Source organism: Colletotrichum truncatum (genome assembly GCF_014235925.2).
Source record: "Colletotrichum truncatum strain CMES1059 chromosome Unknown Contig_0002, whole genome shotgun sequence".
Taxonomy (NCBI): Eukaryota; Fungi; Ascomycota; class Sordariomycetes; order Glomerellales; family Glomerellaceae; genus Colletotrichum; species Colletotrichum truncatum.
In genome coordinates, this window is record NW_027222399.1 from 2726099 (window position 1) to 2744793 (window position 18695).

The 18695-nt window shown below is 53.6% G+C and overlaps 4 protein-coding genes across 4 annotated transcripts, besides 1 other annotated feature; 2 read left to right on the forward strand and 2 right to left on the reverse strand.

The window, feature by feature from the left end:
* Positions 1–1074: 1074 nt before the first annotated feature.
* On the reverse strand, positions 1075–2412 carry CTRU02_203662 (WD repeat protein; the record flags this gene model as incomplete). The annotated part of the gene is made up of 3 exons (XM_070204248.1): positions 1075–2082; positions 2144–2309; positions 2375–2412. 3 exons carry the CDS (start codon positions 2410–2412, stop codon positions 1075–1077), a joined length of 1212 nt encoding a protein of 403 aa, XP_070062011.1.
* A 571-nt stretch (positions 2413–2983) lies between these two features.
* Positions 2984–5641, forward strand: CTRU02_203663 (chromosome transmission fidelity protein 4; the record flags this gene model as incomplete). The annotated part of the gene is made up of 2 exons (XM_036722238.1): positions 2984–4843; positions 4958–5641. The coding sequence occupies 2 exons, from the start codon at positions 2984–2986 to the stop codon at positions 5639–5641; spliced, it is 2544 nt and encodes an 847-aa protein (XP_036585844.1).
* A 7928-nt stretch (positions 5642–13569) lies between these two features.
* On the forward strand, positions 13570–15531 carry CTRU02_203664 (Transcription factor SFL1; the record flags this gene model as incomplete). The annotated part of the gene is made up of 5 exons (XM_036722240.1): positions 13570–13922; positions 13977–14075; positions 14128–14195; positions 14247–14666; positions 14726–15531. The coding sequence occupies 5 exons, from the start codon at positions 13570–13572 to the stop codon at positions 15529–15531; spliced, it is 1746 nt and encodes a 581-aa protein (XP_036585846.1).
* Positions 15532–16523: 992 nt separating this feature from the next.
* On the reverse strand, positions 16524–17321 carry CTRU02_203665 (uncharacterized protein; the record flags this gene model as incomplete). The annotated part of the gene is made up of 1 exon (XM_036722241.1): positions 16524–17321. The coding sequence occupies one exon, from the start codon at positions 17319–17321 to the stop codon at positions 16524–16526; it is 798 nt and encodes a 265-aa protein (XP_036585847.1).
* Positions 17322–18452: 1131 nt separating this feature from the next.
* Positions 18453–18578: a sequence feature (Protein overlapping with rRNA (CTRU02_203666, KAL0940903.1) was converted to a misc_feature.).
* Between the last annotated feature and the right edge of the window lie 117 nt (positions 18579–18695).

The window sequence follows — 18695 nt, forward strand, 5'->3', positions numbered from 1 at the left end:
AGTCCAAGCGTGTGGATGTTTTGCAGGGCCAGGTCAATTATTTTCTCACGATACACTCTGAACTTATTATCACTTGGTTCATAATGCATAGCATGCAAGAGGCCCAGCATGCAAATGCAACGTCCCGGAAAGCGTCTGGGGTATCCTGGCAAATAACGTGGTAGTCTCCACTGGCCGAGGCCTCTTGCAGACAGCTATTCTGAACTAGTATCCCGCGCGTCGTTAGGGCCCGGGGGATTCGGCTGCTCGCACCGTCAGGTTGAACCATTAACGCCACTAATTTCTTGGTTATTGAGAGCTTTTTATTTGACGTGTCCGATCTCACCAATAGCCACACTTGCCAAATCAGCAAATTTTGCAGGTGGAGGTCTGAGGCACTTGCAAGGCCAACGCTAGTTGCGGAGGCTGGTATCAGGGTCGGATGGGGAAGGGGCAATAAGACACAATGCTAAGTCGGTCATATTGGGGGAACAACGAGACCAAGCCTCGATTTTCAAACATCAACATCGGAGCTACAGCGGGGTATAATTACGCCTCGTATCTCATCGTGGAGTTTTATTCTCTCGAGAACGTCGCTGGTCGGCTCTGCTGTTGAGCGCCGGTTTCAGGAAACCACCAACACCTCGGGCACTTGGCATGGCAAAAACGTGATCATCCGCCAGCCCAGATTTGAGATCCCAATCTCACAATATCAACAAAAAAAGCATCATGACTCGAATGAATGATGCGTAACTTGGTGATCTGAATTGCGCCTGTTTCGGCTGTATCCCGGTGACAAGGACTTCCATCGATTCCAAGAACGGGCTTGGCGCTTCTACATGATGACCGGTTTCCCGAATATCTCGTATTCCTTCGCAGCCACGGCTTCATGCCTGCCTGTACAACTTCATGACAGGTTCCAGCTCTGTACAACAGATGCTCCTCGAGATGTATTGTAGTGTGTGTAGAGAGCCCCTGTTTCGTCCCCTGGGCCATGTTATCATTTGAAAATCATGTCCAAGGCAAGAAGCTCAACCAAAGGTTTTTTTTTCTGTTTTTTTCTTTTATGATTTTTGGTTTGAATAATCAAACACTCTAATCATCGTCCATCAACGCAGCCAACTCAGCCTCCTCCTCAGCCGTCATCAAACTCTCACCTTTTTCTTCCACCTTCTCCTTGCCGTCTGCCGCAGCCTTGATCTCCTCCACAACCCCGTCCAGTCCCTTTCTACTAAGAGGCCACGTCCGCAGCGTGCAGTCGATACCAACACTGCACAACACGTCCTCCCTGCCAGTGGGGTCCCGCAGGACGACGAAATCTGTAATCTCATCAAAGTGCGCATCGATAGACGCGTACAGCTTCCCCGAGGTCCGGTCCCACACCTTGATGACCTGGCTGATGCCGCCCGTGATGACCCAGTCATCCGTCAAGGCGATGGCCCTTACGAAGTCGCCGTGCTCAAAGACATCTTCGGCGGTGAAGCCCTTCTCGCGGAGCAGACACTTGGCCGTGCCGTCTGCGCTGGCGGTCCAGAGGTCCACGTCGTCGCCGGCAATGTCAAACACGACTTTGTAAACGCTCGTTTCGTGCTGCTGGATCGTGAGCTGCTGCTCTGCCGCAGCTACCTTGGGAGTCTCGATGGGGAGCTGAGAGTACCCTGCGACGGTGACCTTCCACCGCCGGATATGCGGGTCACTGCTCGCACTCACAATAACCAGCTCGTCTTGCGTGCTGAGCACGGGATCGATGGCGAGAGACTGCAGGGACATCATGCTGGCGCCCGACGCGGCGTCCTGGAGCGTGTGCAGCTTGCGTCCGCTGGCGACATCCCAGACAATGATCTTCTTGTCGGCGCCGCCGCTGACGAGGACGTGCTTGTCGCCGAGCTTCCCGCTAACCACGGCCTTGACGAAGTCCGAATGGCCGTCATAGCGAATAGCGGGCTTGCGCGTGGCGATGTCCCATGACCAGACCGTCTTGTCCCAGCTTCCGGCGAAGAGGACAGAGTTAGACTCTCCGCCGACGGTGAGGCATGTTACGGGGACGGAGGGGCCGGTATATTTTGCGCTGATGGCCCGAGTCTGTCTTTCGTTAGCGACTTGCTTCTTCCTTCTCATGTTGGCGACGGAAATGGGCGGAATGAATATGACTCTAGAACATTACCTCCGTGTTGATGCGGGACACCCTTCCGCCCGATTCGGCCGCGAAGACGGAGTGAGCTTTCTTGGGGTCCGGGATGACGGCCAGGATCTTGGACGGCATACGGAGGGGGTTGCCAAAGGCATTCTCCTCCTTCACAGCGCGCTGCTGACGCTTGGCCTGCTGAGCGCTGTGTTCTTTGGTCAGCCCCTTTTCATGCACTGTGAGATTTGTAAAGTGAGGGGCTGTACTTACTCCGTCTCGAAGAAGTGCTCTGGATTCGATGACTCCATCTTGATATATAACTCAAACCTGTGTGAATGAAACAGCAAAGCAAGAAATGAACTTTTAAGAAAGAAAGGAAAAAAAACTTGGTAAAAGTACTCCAAACAGTCAGTACCTTCACAGCTCGGAATGAAGGTGCCTAAGAGCAGGTGCTGAAAATGGGTGCCTGTTCCGTGTAAAGTCCAGACCGCCCGCTTTCACTCCTCTGTATTTCTCATCAATATTCGGATGCCTGTGATGGTAATTCTGTGGATATCCAATTGATGCGCCACCTGGGGCCAGATGTCAGACAGAACCCGCAGGGACCAACAAGAAGTACGTACTTGGCGGGGGGGGAAGGGTGCGTTGCTTTAACGCTTCCACATCCTTGTCAAAAAGCTTTAATTGAATTCGCGACGCGTCCGAACGCGTCTGCTCCAATGCGCCAATCCCCACTACCATCGCCATCTTCTAGAACGTACACACATTCAGCATCGACACTTTGACGAGTATCACGAGTCTTAGAATTCTGCCGAAATCTCTACTCCGATCTTTCGACAACAGGTCTAGACTCGCGAATGATCACGAATTGAACACGCAATGGCCTCCTCCCTCGCCCCAAAACCACGGCCGAGGCCAGCCCACCTTTCGGGCACAACCCGTCTCGCATACACACCCTCCGGAGCGCGGCTCGTGACAGTCGGCTCAAACAATACGATCCGTCTGTACCGCACGCACCACGATGGCGAGCCCTACAACATTGATGAGTGCCCCGAGCAGAACTTGGCTGTTGCCGCGGGCGGTCCCTCGGACGACTTCTTTGTCGTTGGTTCGGAAGACGGAACGGTCAGCGTCTACTCCGTCGAGAACACCTCCTTCGAACGTTACCTTGTCCGCACATCTCTCCCCGTTCGTGACGTCGCACTATCGCCTGATGCGAAATGGTGTGCCGTCGCGAGCGATGAGTTGACCGTCAAGGTGGTCGATACGCAAGACAACTCGCGTGTTCGTACGCTGAAGGATCACGGGCGGCCGACGAAACATCTCGCATTCGACCCTAAAGGGGGTCTTCTGGCCCTGGCGTGTACAGATGGAGTCATCTACATCTATTCCATGACGGCAGAGCAGCCCGAGCTGATTCGCAAGGTCGACGGCGTCATTGGCCCTCTGGACTCTGATTCGGAGAGTTCCGCCAGGATCGCATGGCACCCCGACGGAAGGGCCTTTGCCGTCCCGACGCCGATGCACGATGTCCAGGTAGTTTCCAAGAACGACTGGGAAAAGCAGAGGACTTTCGCCAACGGACATTTAGGAGATGTCACGGCGCTGGCGTGGTCGCCCAACGGCGCCATGTTGGCGACCGCCGGCAAGGACGGCAAACTCTTGATCTGGGAGACTAAGACGCAGAGCGTGATCCAAAAGTTTGACTACAGCAACGTCATTGATATTGCGTGGCATCCCAAGGACAATCTGCTGTCGTTTACAACGTCAGAAGGCGAGGTCTACATCTACCCGAATCTCATCTCGGAGCAGTTTTCGAGTTTCCTTGCGCTGCCACGCCAGCCGGCACCCTTCATCCACGATCCCCTGGCCGAGATCTCCAACAATGCGCGGAGGCCGGATGTGAACGGGGCCAAGGCGGGGATCCCTTCGCGGCCGCGGCGTGACTCTCTCGGCAGCTTGGACTCGTTCCTGAACGGAGCTGACGGCTACGATGACGGGGATGACTTCGTAGTCGATGACGACGGCGCTGGCTACACCTCGGGGACGAAGCGAGCCCACGAAGGCGGCGATGATGGGGTCCGCGCAAACAAGCGCCGCCTCATGGAGCCGACGTTTCATGAAGCTTTCCAGCCCGGCTCGACGCCGTGGCGTGGCAACCGCAAGTACCTCTGCCTGAACCTGATCGGTGTCGTCTGGACCGTCGACCAGGACGGTCACAACACCGTGACGGTTGAGTTTTACGATCACGAGCTCCACCGTGACTTCCACTTCACAGACACTTACCTTTATGACAAGGCATGTCTGACAGAGCATGGAGCTTTGTTCTCCTGCCCCCCTCAAGACAACACCCCGGCCACCATCTTCTACCGCCCGCACGAGACGTGGACGCAGCGTACCGACTGGCACACGCAGCTGCCCAAGGGCGAGGCCGTCGTCGCCATGTCGCTGAGCGACTCATTCATTACCGTCACCACCACGGGCAACTACGTGCGCATCTACACCCTCTTCGGCGTTCCGTACCGGGTGTACCGCCCCAAGAGCACCCCCATGGTCACTTGCGCGAGTTGGCGAGACTATGTCATTACCATGGGTAACGGTGCCGTTGGTGCAGATGGAAACGCCCGCCTCCTGTACACGATCGAGAACATCAAGCGGGATGAGATTTGCCAAAACGAAGACACGGTCGCACTACCCGATGGCGCGACGTTGCAGACCGTCTTCTTCTCAGACAATGGTGTAAGTTCTATATGTCGAACCCCCAACACGGACCCCCCCTGTCAACCCTCTCTTCAAACACTTTGCGAATACGTCCGTCGTGTTGGAGTTTATACTGACAAAAGGCCGACTCAGGACCCTTGCATTTATGACTCGACAGGAACTCTTCTCACGCTGCTGCATTGGCGGAAGCCGTCGCGCGCCTGCTGGGTTCCCCTTCTCGACACGAAGCTTCTCCCGCGTCTGGCGTCTGGACGAAAGACCGAGACTTACTGGCCCATCGCGGTCGCCGACAACAAGTTCCACTGTATTATCTTAAAGGGCGGGGATCAATATCCTTACTTCCCCCGCCCCCTACTCTCAGAATTTGACTTCTCCGTGCCTCTCACCTCCGCTCCGCTTCCGCCTCCGGATGCGGACTCCACAGATCAGCAGAATCCTGACGAGGACGATGATTCTCGTCGCGAGTCGCGCAAGCTCGAGCAGAAACTGGTTCTGTCGAGCGTCCAGACGGCCCAGCTGCGCGACCTCATCGACAATACCGATTCCACGCTCTCGCAGCGGGCCGGCCTGGCACGCCTCGAGCTTGATCTTGACAAGACGCTTCTGCAACTACTCGCTATTGAGTGCCGTGAGGGCGAAGAGAGAGGCATGCGCGCTCTTGAGATGGTGGGTCTTATGCGTGATCGGACGGGCCGAATGATTGAGGCGGCAGGCAAGGTTGCGGAGCGGTACGGACGGACGATCCTGGGAGACAAGATCCGTGAGATCGGGGAGCGGCGGGTCAGCGGCATGGACGTCGACGATGGCGACTTTTAGAACTCTTTCCATCTCAACATCCCAGCGTTAGAAAGGATGGAAGGGGGGAGGGGCGAAGTGAAGGAGAGCAATCTTTCCCTCCTCTAGCCTCGGCTGCCGGGTTTCATGGGTGTGTAGATGGAGGGGGCGTCCCTCCCGTCAGTACATCCCTAAGCAGCAAGGTGTTTGGACGATGACACGATAGGGACAACATGCGGTCTGCGTTGATCTTTCGGGGTGTTAAGCATTAATGACTAGCTATTGGGCGCGCTGGCGTGGTTTGGGTCACCGTTGTGTTTCTTGTCATGTTTATAATGTGGAGAGGCCAATAGAATGAATAATGTTAGGAAGAGCGTCGTTGACGGCGCAGGGAGCATCGCAGGCCGAGCGCGGAGATGTCTCCGATCAATGTCAGTCCAAAGTATGTGCGTTGGACATGCGGGTATAATCCGTCGGGGTTCATCTCCAATCAGTGGAACCCACGACTAGGAAAGAAAGGTTCACCGGGGGCACGAGCCAGAAGGCTGCCATAGCATTCCTATCCAACCCTGCAAGGCGTTTTGCAGTGATGCTGTGGCCACTTCAGTTATCCAAGAACTCTTACGGTTTCCCAGGTACCACAGGGGCGAAATGCCTGACTTGGGCGGGTGCATGAGATCAAACGCACAAACCCGGATCCGACGCTGCTCCGTCAAAGTAAGAAGGGAGCTCCGAAGAGTCCAATGCGACTCAGCTCCAACGCAGTAACGACGGATTGTCAAATGTATTCAAAAAATCCAATAACCTGAAGCTTCCAGAATGGACAGCGGGGTTTTCTCGGCCTTGCAGATTTTGGTGAGCATTATGGTCTCGTCTCGCGTCGATCAAGTCCAAGATGCCTCATACCGGGCTGGGCCATCCCCAACGGCCCCTGTCCATGCCCCCTTACCCATGGTTTTTCGGGAGCCCAGCCGAAGTTGACAACATCGGTTCCGGGGCGCAGGAATCGCGGAAACGCAAAGCGCAACGGGCGTCAGCGTACAGCGGTACCAGGTCCCGGTCGATATGCCGTAAAAAGATGTAGCCCGAACCTCAGAGAGATTCAGAACTGCAGCATGATAGTCAATATGGATGCTCCGCGAAAGGGGGGAGAAAGTCTGACGCGCACCCACTGACCCGTTACGGAAAGTCGCTGTCGCTCGCATGCACGATTTGATTACAATCTGCCACCTGTGTGCTTCTTGCAGAACCGGTCTGAGGCGTTGACTCTCCGAGGATCCGTAGCCCAGCCAAGCAGGGGGCGGAAGGATGAACGACCATATCCGGGCATGCGACGTGGTAGGATCAAAAATTTAAAGTTCACTCGAACGTGGTGGATCTTGGCTGTGAGCTTCCAAGGAGCCATGGGCAAGCCATGAAAGAAACGTTCTGCGCGGTCAAAACCTATTATCTTGTACCTTGAGCGGTAAAGGACGCAAAAGTCGTGGGGAGGCGTGGGATGCCTGTAAGCCGTGCCGCAACAACAGGACAGAACGTGAGCTGGGCTTGCATCCCAGCATCGCAAGGCATGCCTGGTGAGCTTCCAGGAACCACTCAGGGTTCAAACTTCTAGAAGCTTGAGTCGTCAGGAGTCAGGCAATGCTACCGCCTTTAACGCTTCCTGGCAGAACGTCTACAGGAAAGAGTTCGCCGGAACCGGATCTCGTTACATTGAAAGCGGATCTAATAGAACATCAAGGAGGAGTATGAAAAAAACCATTGCATGTTGGGGAATTTGTCGGATCGACAAACGCTACAGCGTTGATTCTGTAATTGCGTGTTGCAACTCCATTTCAGTAGCCATACCATGCTGTCGAATATGCAGTAGCATTGTATTTCTTGGTTATCCCATAAGCTAGGATCATTCTGCTGAAACGTTGGGACTGCGGTTCGTTCGCTCAGGCCGCCATCCACAACCTATTTCGTTTTGGTAAAAGTAAAAAAAAAAAAAAAAAAAAAAAAAAAGGCTCCATCAAATGGCTGCAGATGGCTCCCGGGGATGTGTCGGAAACAACGGCTGTGTAGCACTGCTCAGTGTGAAGGGCAACCTGGTTATATCTCTCATTGGTAGATTTTGTGCGTCCATGCACTTGCGACAGTGAGGTTGGGGAATCATTTGCGTGGGAAAATCGAGGTGTGTATCATTGAGTTGAAATCCCACCCCAGACCTTGTCTAGTCTGAGCACCAAACTTCAGAAGAAATTCCAAAACATAAGCTGCTGGGTGTCCGTAATAGATGTATCTAAAAGCAAGGGGATTATAACAAGATAAAAATAAAAGACTTGCTGGACCTTGAAGCAAGCTTTGAAGGACATTGTTGACTCGGCCGATGCGAGACCCGAACATGTGAATCTGTTGTTTGCTTTTCTTTAGTCTATGGTCAAATTCAATTGACAACGATGAACTGTATGCCATGTGGACCCCCTGCAATATGTGCTTTAAAAGGTTCTCGATACCAGTGCTCAATTGCAGCGCAGCCGCTGTAAAGTTCTTTCCTTGGCCGCGGTAACGAGCGCTCACGTCGTTGTCGCTTGGACTTTGCAGGTGTACCGTTTGAGTGACCAGAAGCAGAGTGAATAAACCTGCCAGCCAGCAGAGCTGTTGCTGGCTACACAGGCGTATTCCCAAATTGGGTTGGGGTATTTGTCGTCGTCTTAACTCCGCTGACGACAGGGATCATTGAGGAAATGCAGTGCTCCTGCTTGACGCTTTGTCCTTTGATCTAGGTTGGACCTCACCGGCCCGGTCCATAAGTAATGGTGAAGCTGAGTCTTTGCGCTTGAGAGGCAAAGAACGAGCTCCTTGGTCCTCCGGCGGTTTCCTCTCAGTCCCGTAGAGTCGAACTGCCGATATCAAGGAGGAGACCGAAGCTTTCCCCAGTCTACAGTCGGTAGTCAAACCCAGCTAATGGAAAGCACATCCAGGGACGCCCTCGCCTCAACAACGTCAGCCCTTCTCCCGACACAACCTGGGGGTTCCAGAAGATTTTCTTTCCGAAAAGAACCAGGGCGCAGGGGTCGGCACACATGTGCTGCAACTTCTAGCCAGTCGCTGCGCTTCCCCATGCCTGGCTTGATTCATCAATAATTGACCGTACCCACTCTCGCGATTCATATACCCTCCCGATGATTATTGTTCGTCAACAACTGGCGAACGAGCCAGTATGATGATCCTCAAATCGGAGCAATGCGGCTGTTAATATGGAAATGCTGCCGAATTCAAATTCCATGTGCGTGCGTGAATCAATGGCCGGAAAAGTAGCATTGTTTATGGGCGCGCGGATCCAGTGTATCCGCCCATATCCTTTTCACCTGTGACTGGGTATTAGCGAAACAGCGCCATTTTGTGAGGTGGAGGTTTGGAGATGAAAGCTCTGAAGCTCTTGGGAAAGTGTGGACATTATCGCTGAAGCGAAGCCGTTGAAACAGAAGCGCACCGTCTGGCCGGGTCAAATGTCCCGCGATTCCTGGACTTCTGGCGGCCCTGCGTTAGCTCCCACAAGCAGCACTAGCTCAAACTCTAGCTCAAGATGGTGGTCTCCTCTGACGGCTGTGAACACGGCCATCGCTAGCGAGTGGCAGAGTCCATCATCACGCCACGGTAAGACACCAGGCCGCAGAAGGCTTGCGCAAAAGCCGCTCCGAAGCACCTGCGCATACAAGACTCCATGTCAGTTTGATGAGGGCTTCGACTCCACATGCCACAGACCACATGCTGAACTGCCCACTGAGCTGCCCGTAGGGCACAGGCTCGAAGCGAAGCCAGATGCATTTCTCTGGTCGCCCATCAAGCTTGTGGACTCCTCAACACAGGCCACGGCTGGGGCTGATCGAGATTCCACATCGTCTAGTAAGGGGATAGTGTAGTCCCTGACTGATATGTCGATTGAGCACGCTTAGTCGCGCTCATTGTCAATGGCCCTTTTCCCGGCTCGTTAACGGCTCAACTAGGTTGGAGTTTGTGTCCGTTCGGTGTCAGTACCGTTTTTCCCAGCTTTACCCAGATCGCCGTCTCCTTGGTGTCGGGGAAACACATAAGCGAAGTGAATGCAAGGCGAAATACGTAGCTCGGCTGTTAGACCAAACGCCAACCAGCTGTAAATGGTAAGCAGAGGCGAGTCAAAGGAGATAGTATGTCATCAATGGCATCAGTTCCTGGAAGAGCAGTGTGGCAACGGCGCAATGCTGTATCCATATGGGGGAATGTATTCGTCCGTCCATCGGGTGGGGAAGATGCATGAACTGAGTCTTTCAAAGCCTGATATCGCAGGTATAGTTTGACTATAAGCGTTCGAGGCTGCGGGACTGTCTATTCCGCAAGATATGTCGTGCCTTGCGTTGGAAAGGTGTGGTGCGCAGAAAGAGAGGACGGACATGATTATGTCCCCACCCTCAACCCCGGTCGCAGCCACTTCGGGGCATCTGGGAGCTTGGGTGTTGAATCAGTATTGTTTGACGGTATCCATAGTGGCAGATAACAATGTGCGCGTTCATGTGCAGGCCTGGACGATTGGCGATTAGGGACTAGATCTCGGGCTGCATGAGTGAGACAGCGTGTCAGAGAAACAAGGAGCTAGACGCGAGCAACGGGAAAAGGAAGGAGACGAGAGCGGGGAGGGAGATGAGAGTCAAAGACGAGGAACGCGGCGCAGACATGATGCGCATCTGCCATTGTCGCATGTAAGTGGACGCAACCAAATACACACGAGGCACAGGGCTTGTTGGAGGTTGATGTGAGATTAAGGTAAGACTTGAGATTCAAGATTTGGAGGGGGTGATCAGGGAGAGGCGTTGACCAGGGGGGGAGAGGAGAAGTGAAGGTCACGGATGGAAGACGATGGATAGGGCCATGGGCACGGGCGTGGGCACGGGTACGGGAAGCAGAAACATGAAGCCGGGAAGAAAAGACATTGTGGTGGGTGAGAAGGGGAATGGAAGGAAGCTACGACGCAGGTGGGTGCAGGAAGGGACGGACAGATGCCCTCCTGGAAGGCGAGATGGAAAATGCCGTCTGCTAGGAGCAGCGCAGCCACCTTCCTAACGGCCTTTGTGTTGGGTACCCGCCCGGACCACCTGCCACAGCGCCCGCTCTTTTTGACCAGCGGCTACTATCTTGTCGGGGAGGTGGCCTTGTCTTCCTGCTAAACAAAGTCAAGTCGACGGCTTCTCGGTCTACCGTCTTAGATTCCCTTCTGTGCGGGTATCTTGATGTTGTCTCCGGGGATGCGGCGGCATGTTCCACCTTTTGATCATAGCTCCATCTCCAAGCTAGTGTGCTTCTTTCTCCTGCTTCATGATGAACTCGAGGAAGCTGTGGAAGGATCCAGGGACAGAGTAAATAACTGGTGTGAGGTTATATGAGGAAATTAGGGGCAGATTGGGGTATGATGATGGAGCTTTGAGGATGAGATGGGTACTTCACCCGACGTCCCTGTCTCGCCCTATATGCCTTGTCTACCACAGGTACCTTATGCTTATGCCAGGCCTTTACATAATAACGCGACTATCCCATTCTCACTTGTGCTGGCAATCTTTCATGTGCAAGGTACTGCGCTGAATGGCTGACGTTCTTTGTTCGTCGACCTCCAAATTCAGGCAGGCCAAGGGGCTAAGACCATCTCTTTCTTCCTTTCATGCTCAGCTTTAGGTGTCCCAGGAGCATAGCCAATAGTCGTAATCGGTCAGCCGCTTAGCTGGTATCTCTAGTCTCATCGCTGCATGCTCAAGTCCTGCATCAAAAAAAATCATCGGAGTTCATTACTAGGGGAAAAGGGGGAGTGGATGAAATGCTAAGCCATTTCATCCCCATGTTTTCTAATGGAACATCCCGCCAAGGCCTCTTACATTTATTCCCTTCGTCTTTATGATATGGGCTTCTAATCCTCTCCAAGTCAGGTTCAGACACCGACAGGCGAGCCAAACTCTGGCCCTGAGCGGTACAGGCCCCTGGCGGCGCCACATTTCTTAACGCGCACTGCCGTGCTTGACTTGTTTTCCTTCACAAGGCAAAGTACTATGGCTTCAGGCCTTTTCTCAATGCTACTTAGTTACGTGCATAGTCACCCCTAAGTTAGGGAAACTCTCTGCATCTTGAGGCACTTAGTTGGGGCTGATGTGCTCGTGCTGACTTCCACTGAAGATGCGCGGCCATGTCCTAGCTGAGAGATAATGTATTCGTATATTGTTTTATTAAAAACATACAGTATCCATTCATAGTTCGCAAAGGAAGACTCGACTGCGCTACATTACTATGTACAGCAGCCTCTTTGTGGCCCTGCCCCAGCAAATCTCTTCGGGGACTCCCCAGTATTCACGCCTGCCTGTGGACTTGCCTACCTTACAAGAGGGGTGCGCCGTAGGATCCCAGTAGAACAAAAAAAAAAACGCGACCTTCGATGTCCCACGGCCCACTCCCCTACCCTCCCACTTCCACTCCCATTTCAGCTAGCGGAAACCACTCACACCCCTTCCTCTTGCAGTATAGCAGCACGTCCAGTCCCTGACGACACCCCCTTCCGCCTGTCGCCGCTACCCGTCACCCGCTGCCCACTGCTCCCCTCCCCTCCTGCTCCCCCCTAAAATTCGCTGAGTTGAAAGTGAATTGCCAGTTCGGAGTACCTACTATGTAGTTAGAGTACCAAAGTGGCCCCCCCCTCTTCTCTCATCCACCCCCCCTATTAACCAATCAACAAGCTCTTATGGTCAACCACGCCTTCCCCAACCTGAACATCCTGAACATCCTCACTCAGTGGGACACAGGTGCCACACCTCCCTCCTTCTCCCACTTTTGACCTCTGCATTGGATGCTCCTTGCCTCTTTCTCCTTTTGCTTTTGCTTTTGCTTTTGCTTCTGCTTCTGCTTCTGCTTCTGCTTCTGCTTCTGCTTCTACTTCTACTTCTGCTCTTTGTACACTTTCCCTGCACGAAGCTGCACCACCCACACACACTCCTTTACTCTCTCCTATACTACATTGGACTGGCGCATGTCCTGCTCTCCATCCCGCCCAAGTACCAAGCAGTTGCTGAGAAAGCCGACTCCAGCAGCAGCATCAAGCTGATAGGATACCTTCACCTCGCGGCGTAGGTACGGAGAATACACCACCTCTACCTTATACTTCCGCCCTCCGTGCTTCCACTCCTTCTCTCCTCAGATCCGACCGACTATCGATCTAGTTGAGCCACTTTAAACCTTCGCCAGCAGACACCCCCCCGTCCCTTGTCCTCGTCCTTCCATTCGTCGTCATATTGCCGGCCACCCTGGCCTTCGACGACCCTTCTTCTTCTTTTTGAACTCTAGAACTTCGACACTTCCACCTCACTTTGTTCTGTTCATTTCATACACTCTTCTCACATTGTCGCCACCGTTAGACGAGCACACCCATATCTCTATTATTCACATTTTTGTCCTGTTGCATTCCAGCTCTACCTTTATGTTTGGCATTCACCAAAGGTTGCTAGCCTAACGACGCCTGGGACAAAGACCGACCGCGTACTGACGAATCCGATCGATAGATAGACGGACAGGCGCACCACCAGCCCTCCACTCATCTCTCTTCGCCCACCCTCAATCGACATTGCCGCCGCCAGTCGCTCTGCAACGCTGAGAGACACGCGCATGTCAGGCCGCCTGCGAAACCACTGATACTCGTCATCATCGCCAACAAACAAAGACCCCCTGAGCTTCCACCTCAATTTCCGCACTGCTCAATTTCTCTTCTCGCGCCTGTCACTGCAGAATCCACTTTCGCGCCTGCTCTCCCACGAAGCCATGAGGTGAGACATGCCCTTCAACTTTCTGCTCAGGACCTCTGCTGCCACGCCTGCCCACGCCCTGCTTCTGCGTCTTCTCCTCGCCTACCGTTCCCAACCCGCATTCCCTTCCAATTCCTTACGCCCGTGTCTCGCGAACTAACTTGCATCCTTGCAGAGGGGATGGCCACTGTGACTGAGAGTACGCAGAGACCTCCTCTGCCTGCCGACGGCCATGCCGATCTGACGTTGAACCGAATCGTACCTATTCCGACTCCAACCCCGACCATCCAAATGTCTGCTCCATCTCCCGGTGAGCCAATGGAGATAACCTCCTCCGCGACCGCCAGCACCACTTCCCCATCGTCCAAGCACGACCCAGACGCCAACGGCACATCCGACCGTTTCAAAAACACCTCCCCTACTGATCAGTCTGCGAACAATTCCGTCACAATGCCTGCTGCGCCGGCCGCCGCTGCTGCGGCTGTTCATCAGCCAAAGATTGTGCAGACAGCATTTATCCACAAACTGTACAGGTGAGCAACATAACACCGTTCACGACAGCTGGAGGAGGGGCTGACGATGTGCAGCATGCTAGAAGACCCAAGCATCCAGCACCTAATATCGTGGTCAGCAAGTGCCGAGAGCTTTGTCATGTCTCCTTCGGCCGATTTTTCCAAAGTCCTTGCGTAAGTGATCCCCTTTCTCCGCCGAGATTCCCTGCCGCTAACAAGAGGGTAGGCAATATTTCAAACATACCAACATATCCTCTTTCGTCCGACAGTTAAACATGTACGGATTTCATAAAGGTTTGTCTGCCGATCTTGAGAGGTACGGGCGACGCAACTGATGTGACTTAGTGAGCGATGTATTTCATACTACGAACCCCGAGACTGCTCTATGGGAATTTAAGCACGGAAATGGCAACTTCAAGAGAGGTGACCTTGTTGGGCTCCGAGAGATCAAGCGCAGGGCCTCTCGCCATGCCCTTGTTCACCGGGAATATCCCAACTCAAAGCCAAGCCCATCGCAGCCGGGAACACCAGCTGAACCAATGCCACCCCCAAGTGACGGGTCCGATCCCCGAATGCCTGGGCTTGAACACACTCTCTACGATCTAAGCATGCGACTGCAAAGGAGCGAAGAGAACGCGCATTACATGCATGTTAAACAACAGGCAGTGATGGAGACCATGTCGCGACTTCTGCAGTTCAACCAAGAGTTGTCCCGTACTATTCTTCATCTGGTTCCGAGTCCAGACAACCCAGTTCACAGGGACGGTGAGTTAAGAGCGAGTCCAGTTGGTAAGAGACATCAATTATTAATACTTGTCACCTAGTTCTCAACCTGCAAGCGGAAATGGCTCGGCAAGCGGATATGCTTCGGACCATTGAGGATCCTCAAGAATCACCGTTTGCCAATAGTCGTGCTTACTTTTCCAATGTCGAGAATGCCCCTGTTTCGCCGCGCCAGATGCCCCAAGATGATCCTAGACGGGGAAACCTGGCAGTTCCTCAACCCAGAGGGCAGAATTTCTACCGACCTCCTGTTCCCTCAAACCTGTCCATCAGCACGCGACGGCCCTATGGCTCGATCGGCGGTAGCAGCGCGCCACAGGCCTCATCCCCCCTAAGAGGAGCGCCACCTCCACCTCCACCTGGACCTCATCCCTTGGCTCAAGTTGAGCCGCCTCCTGGGAGCCTTGCGAGGCGTCACACGTCGGCCGACATTCGTGCTCACGGTTGGCAGCCAAGCGCCCCACCATTTGTCTCTGGGCCTCCGTCTGGACCTCCCTCTGGACAGTGGCCATCATCGCCTAGCCGGGCTGCGCCCGAGGATCAACGTATCAGGGAGTCATTATCAACCTATTCATTGCAGAATGCCACCCAGTCGCGTCCTCTCTCGCGGCCCGCGACTCCTCCTGCGCCATTCTCCAACGGTGGTAGTGGAGATACCTTTGGAAATTGGTCATGGAACTCTGCCAACAGAGATAACAAAAATTTGTCGATCCGAGACAGCTCAGGTCCGCCTACCCGGCGTGGTAGTATGGCTCATATTCTCAACCCGACGGATACAGCCGAGAGAGAGGATGAGGATGAAGACCCGCGAGGCGACGACGACCGCAAGCGCAAGCGGATGCAATGAGTATACATGCCTTATTGCAAAGTTCCTGCGCACTTTTGGCGCATGGCGTTCCAACCAAGCGCTCGTCCTTTTCTGTGGCAATTACTCGATGACTATCGGAAACATTTCTTTTTTGTCTAGAGGAAGAAGCTGGCGTCATATGCCAACGAGCTTCTGATTTCGCACTGATGCCTCCGTCACGGTCGGCCACTGAAATAACGCTATCCGAAACGCACACGAAGCCCAGGCCACAGCATAATCAGACCAAGTCATTGGTCGTCAATTCTTTTTTTTCCTTTTGTGGAGGCCAACTGGATACTTTGCAGAGCCCAAAAGTTCTGCTCTCCTCGTCGATTTTCACGCATTTTCATTGCATCCACGGTCGGCTTACGTGACGCAAAAAAACATACACCATCTGTCTTAGTAATTGAACGCCACGACGGAGCCGCCAGAAACAGACCCGATATGGATCGCGACTCTTTTCTCATGTTGTTGCCTCTGGGGTGGAGGCTGTATGTTACGGACGGAGCTAAGGAAGAGGAATACCCAACGGACATTTGGCGGCGGGCTTTGTCAGGATTTGTCCATATGGGGTGTAATTGCGTTGGTGACTTGCATTTTGGATGCTTAAGAGGAATGGGAGGTGATTTGAAGCATTTTTTATATCTGATTAGTACCAGCACCTGTTTAGGAGCTCAAGCTATGTGTGGCTTACAACATGGTGCCATGGCGCAAATGCCTTGGAAGCCTTAGCCAGGTCTAGTGTGTGAAAATGCAACATGGCAACCAATATCACAACAAACATAATTCACATTGAATCAGGCTGCCGTAAAACAGGGTCCGATGGCACAGGGTTCGGAATGTGTCCCATTACACCGATAAGGGGCGTAAGGGGACGATTACCACGAGGTCATGTTCCAGATGGACGAAGGGAGCCGCGTTCGAATGCCGATCTGCACCCTACGCCGAATGCCGTTTGATTCCGTTTCTGGGCCCGTCCCGATGATATCCGTTCAAGCGTCCCCGCTACCGCCCGCTTTCTTCTTCTTCTTCTTCTTGTTCTTCTTCTTTTTGGGTTCGCTTGTCTCGGGCTGAGCGTCGTGAGATACCTTGCCATCCTCCCTGACGATCCCTGCGGCAGGTTTCTCCTGGTCAGGCGGAGGAACTTCGGCATTCTTTTCTGGAACTCCGGCCGACATATCAGCCCCCTCACGCTGCTGGACGTCGTCCGCCGCGGGGCTTTCCTCCCCCGCCTCCTCATCATCATCCTCCTCCTCCGTTCGGGCCCTCTTCTTCTTCTTCCTGCCAAGGCCGCTCCTTCCTTCTTCCTCTTCACTCTCGTCGTCCTGCACCCTGCGCTTCTGCGCGGCAGCCTTGTTGTCGACCTCGCGCCCGCGCTTGCCGAGGAGTCTGCGGCCGAGGTCACGCGTTGCGGCGGACGTCTTTTCCTCCGAGTTCGAGGCCGTGTAACCTAGACCTGCGTTTGGGTTTTCAAAACGAAGGTCGGACTCGTCTGCCGAAGAACGGGCCTTGCCGCTCTGTGGCGTTGCGGTGGTAGGGGTCGAAAGTGTCGGTTTCGAGAGGGAGGAAAAGGTGCCGTTGGCGTTTGTCGCGGGAGCGCTGACGGCAGCGGAGGAAGGAGAAGAAGAAGACGAGGAGCGAGCCAGAGAAGGGTACTTGGCGCGCATGGAGTTGAGAAAAGTCGTCTGCTTCGCGGAGGCGAGAGAGATTCTGTTGTAGATTGCGTTGAAGTCTGTAGAGTTGGGGAGCTTGGGCGCCGCCGCGGCGGGTTCCTTTTGTGTTGGCGCCATTGGTGACGGCGATTGCGTGGTCGTCTTGTATCTTGAATACCAATTTGATTATATAGGTTAAACTGCAATCGAGCCAGGAATACGGCGCTTTTCGGGCCAGCGACAGTTCGTGAAGATGCTTTGCGACGGAGCGGGCGGTCTGCGATGGGAGTTCCGTTTTCCTTCCCCCCATGGGAAGAGGTCCAAATTTTTTGGGAGCTGGGGTGTGTTGGTCCGTGCAAGGGTTCTTCCTACTGGGATCGGCAGCTTATCGGGGGGGCGGCGCGCATCGAAAGGGAGGGAACGGGTGGGTGGTGTTCTCGCCTTATCTTAGCGTTGTTCGGCTCCAAAACCCCGAAGCTAATGGGCGGGCGGGTTCAGGGGTTCGGGCAGGCTGTCAGTAAAGGAAAAAGGAGTGATGCGGCACGTCAGTGCAGCGCACCGCAGCGCCGCGGTGCAACCATTCTCCACTGCACCTCCGCGTGAGCTTGAAGGATTCAGTGAGTTGGCCCCGCTTCCGGGTCCCGGAAGACTGTTGACGGTGAAGAATGGCGGGGGTTGATGGCGAAGGTTTGCAGAGTACAATTGGGGATTTGTTTACTCTACACAAGTCGGATGTTCTGGATGGTTTGGTAATTGTGTGGTGGTGATTGCTGGAGGAGTAGTACCAGCTTGCTTTTCGTGTGTTTCGACATCTTCCTTTTGTCGTTACCTTCACATCCGTTGGAATACTGTTCGAAAGAATGCTATTATGACTACTGAGATACAGCATCCTGCATGTAATGTTCAATAGACATTGCGTCTTTTCGGTGAGTATATCTGCCGAGTTTGGAACAATACTGCGGCGATCTCGATGTCCAAGGGCAATGTGTCTTACACTTGTCCAGGTACGAAGTATCTTGTCATGTAGGATGAGAAGCAGTCTCATAATTCAAGTAGCATAACGGGTTTCGAGTTTTTAATTAGGGAAGCGAACTATTGACGTTAGTAATCTACAGGTATACGGAAAAGCAAAACGACTTCTTCTTTGTCGCGTCCTCTTAGATGCCTTGATCGCTTTCACAGTGAGTAGAGTTGCCTTGGCATATAATCTCGGACATTCTGGACAGAATGAACAGATTTCATCATTGGCGATTCCTGTGGATGTTTTTCTTACTGTATGTTGTGAACCAAGCGTGGGGCAACAGACATCGTGCCAATATAACTAGCCACAGCATGCAGTTCTAGCACATACGACCATACCCACTGGAAAACTCGGGATCCCGTCCGCTCTCCCATAGATAAGCCAGTGAGGGCCGGATTAGTAGTTGGGTCGGTGACGACCAGCGAATACCTGGTGTTGTATGTTTTTGTTTTTGCACATGTTGGTGGGCCACGATTGCTTCATCCTTTTAT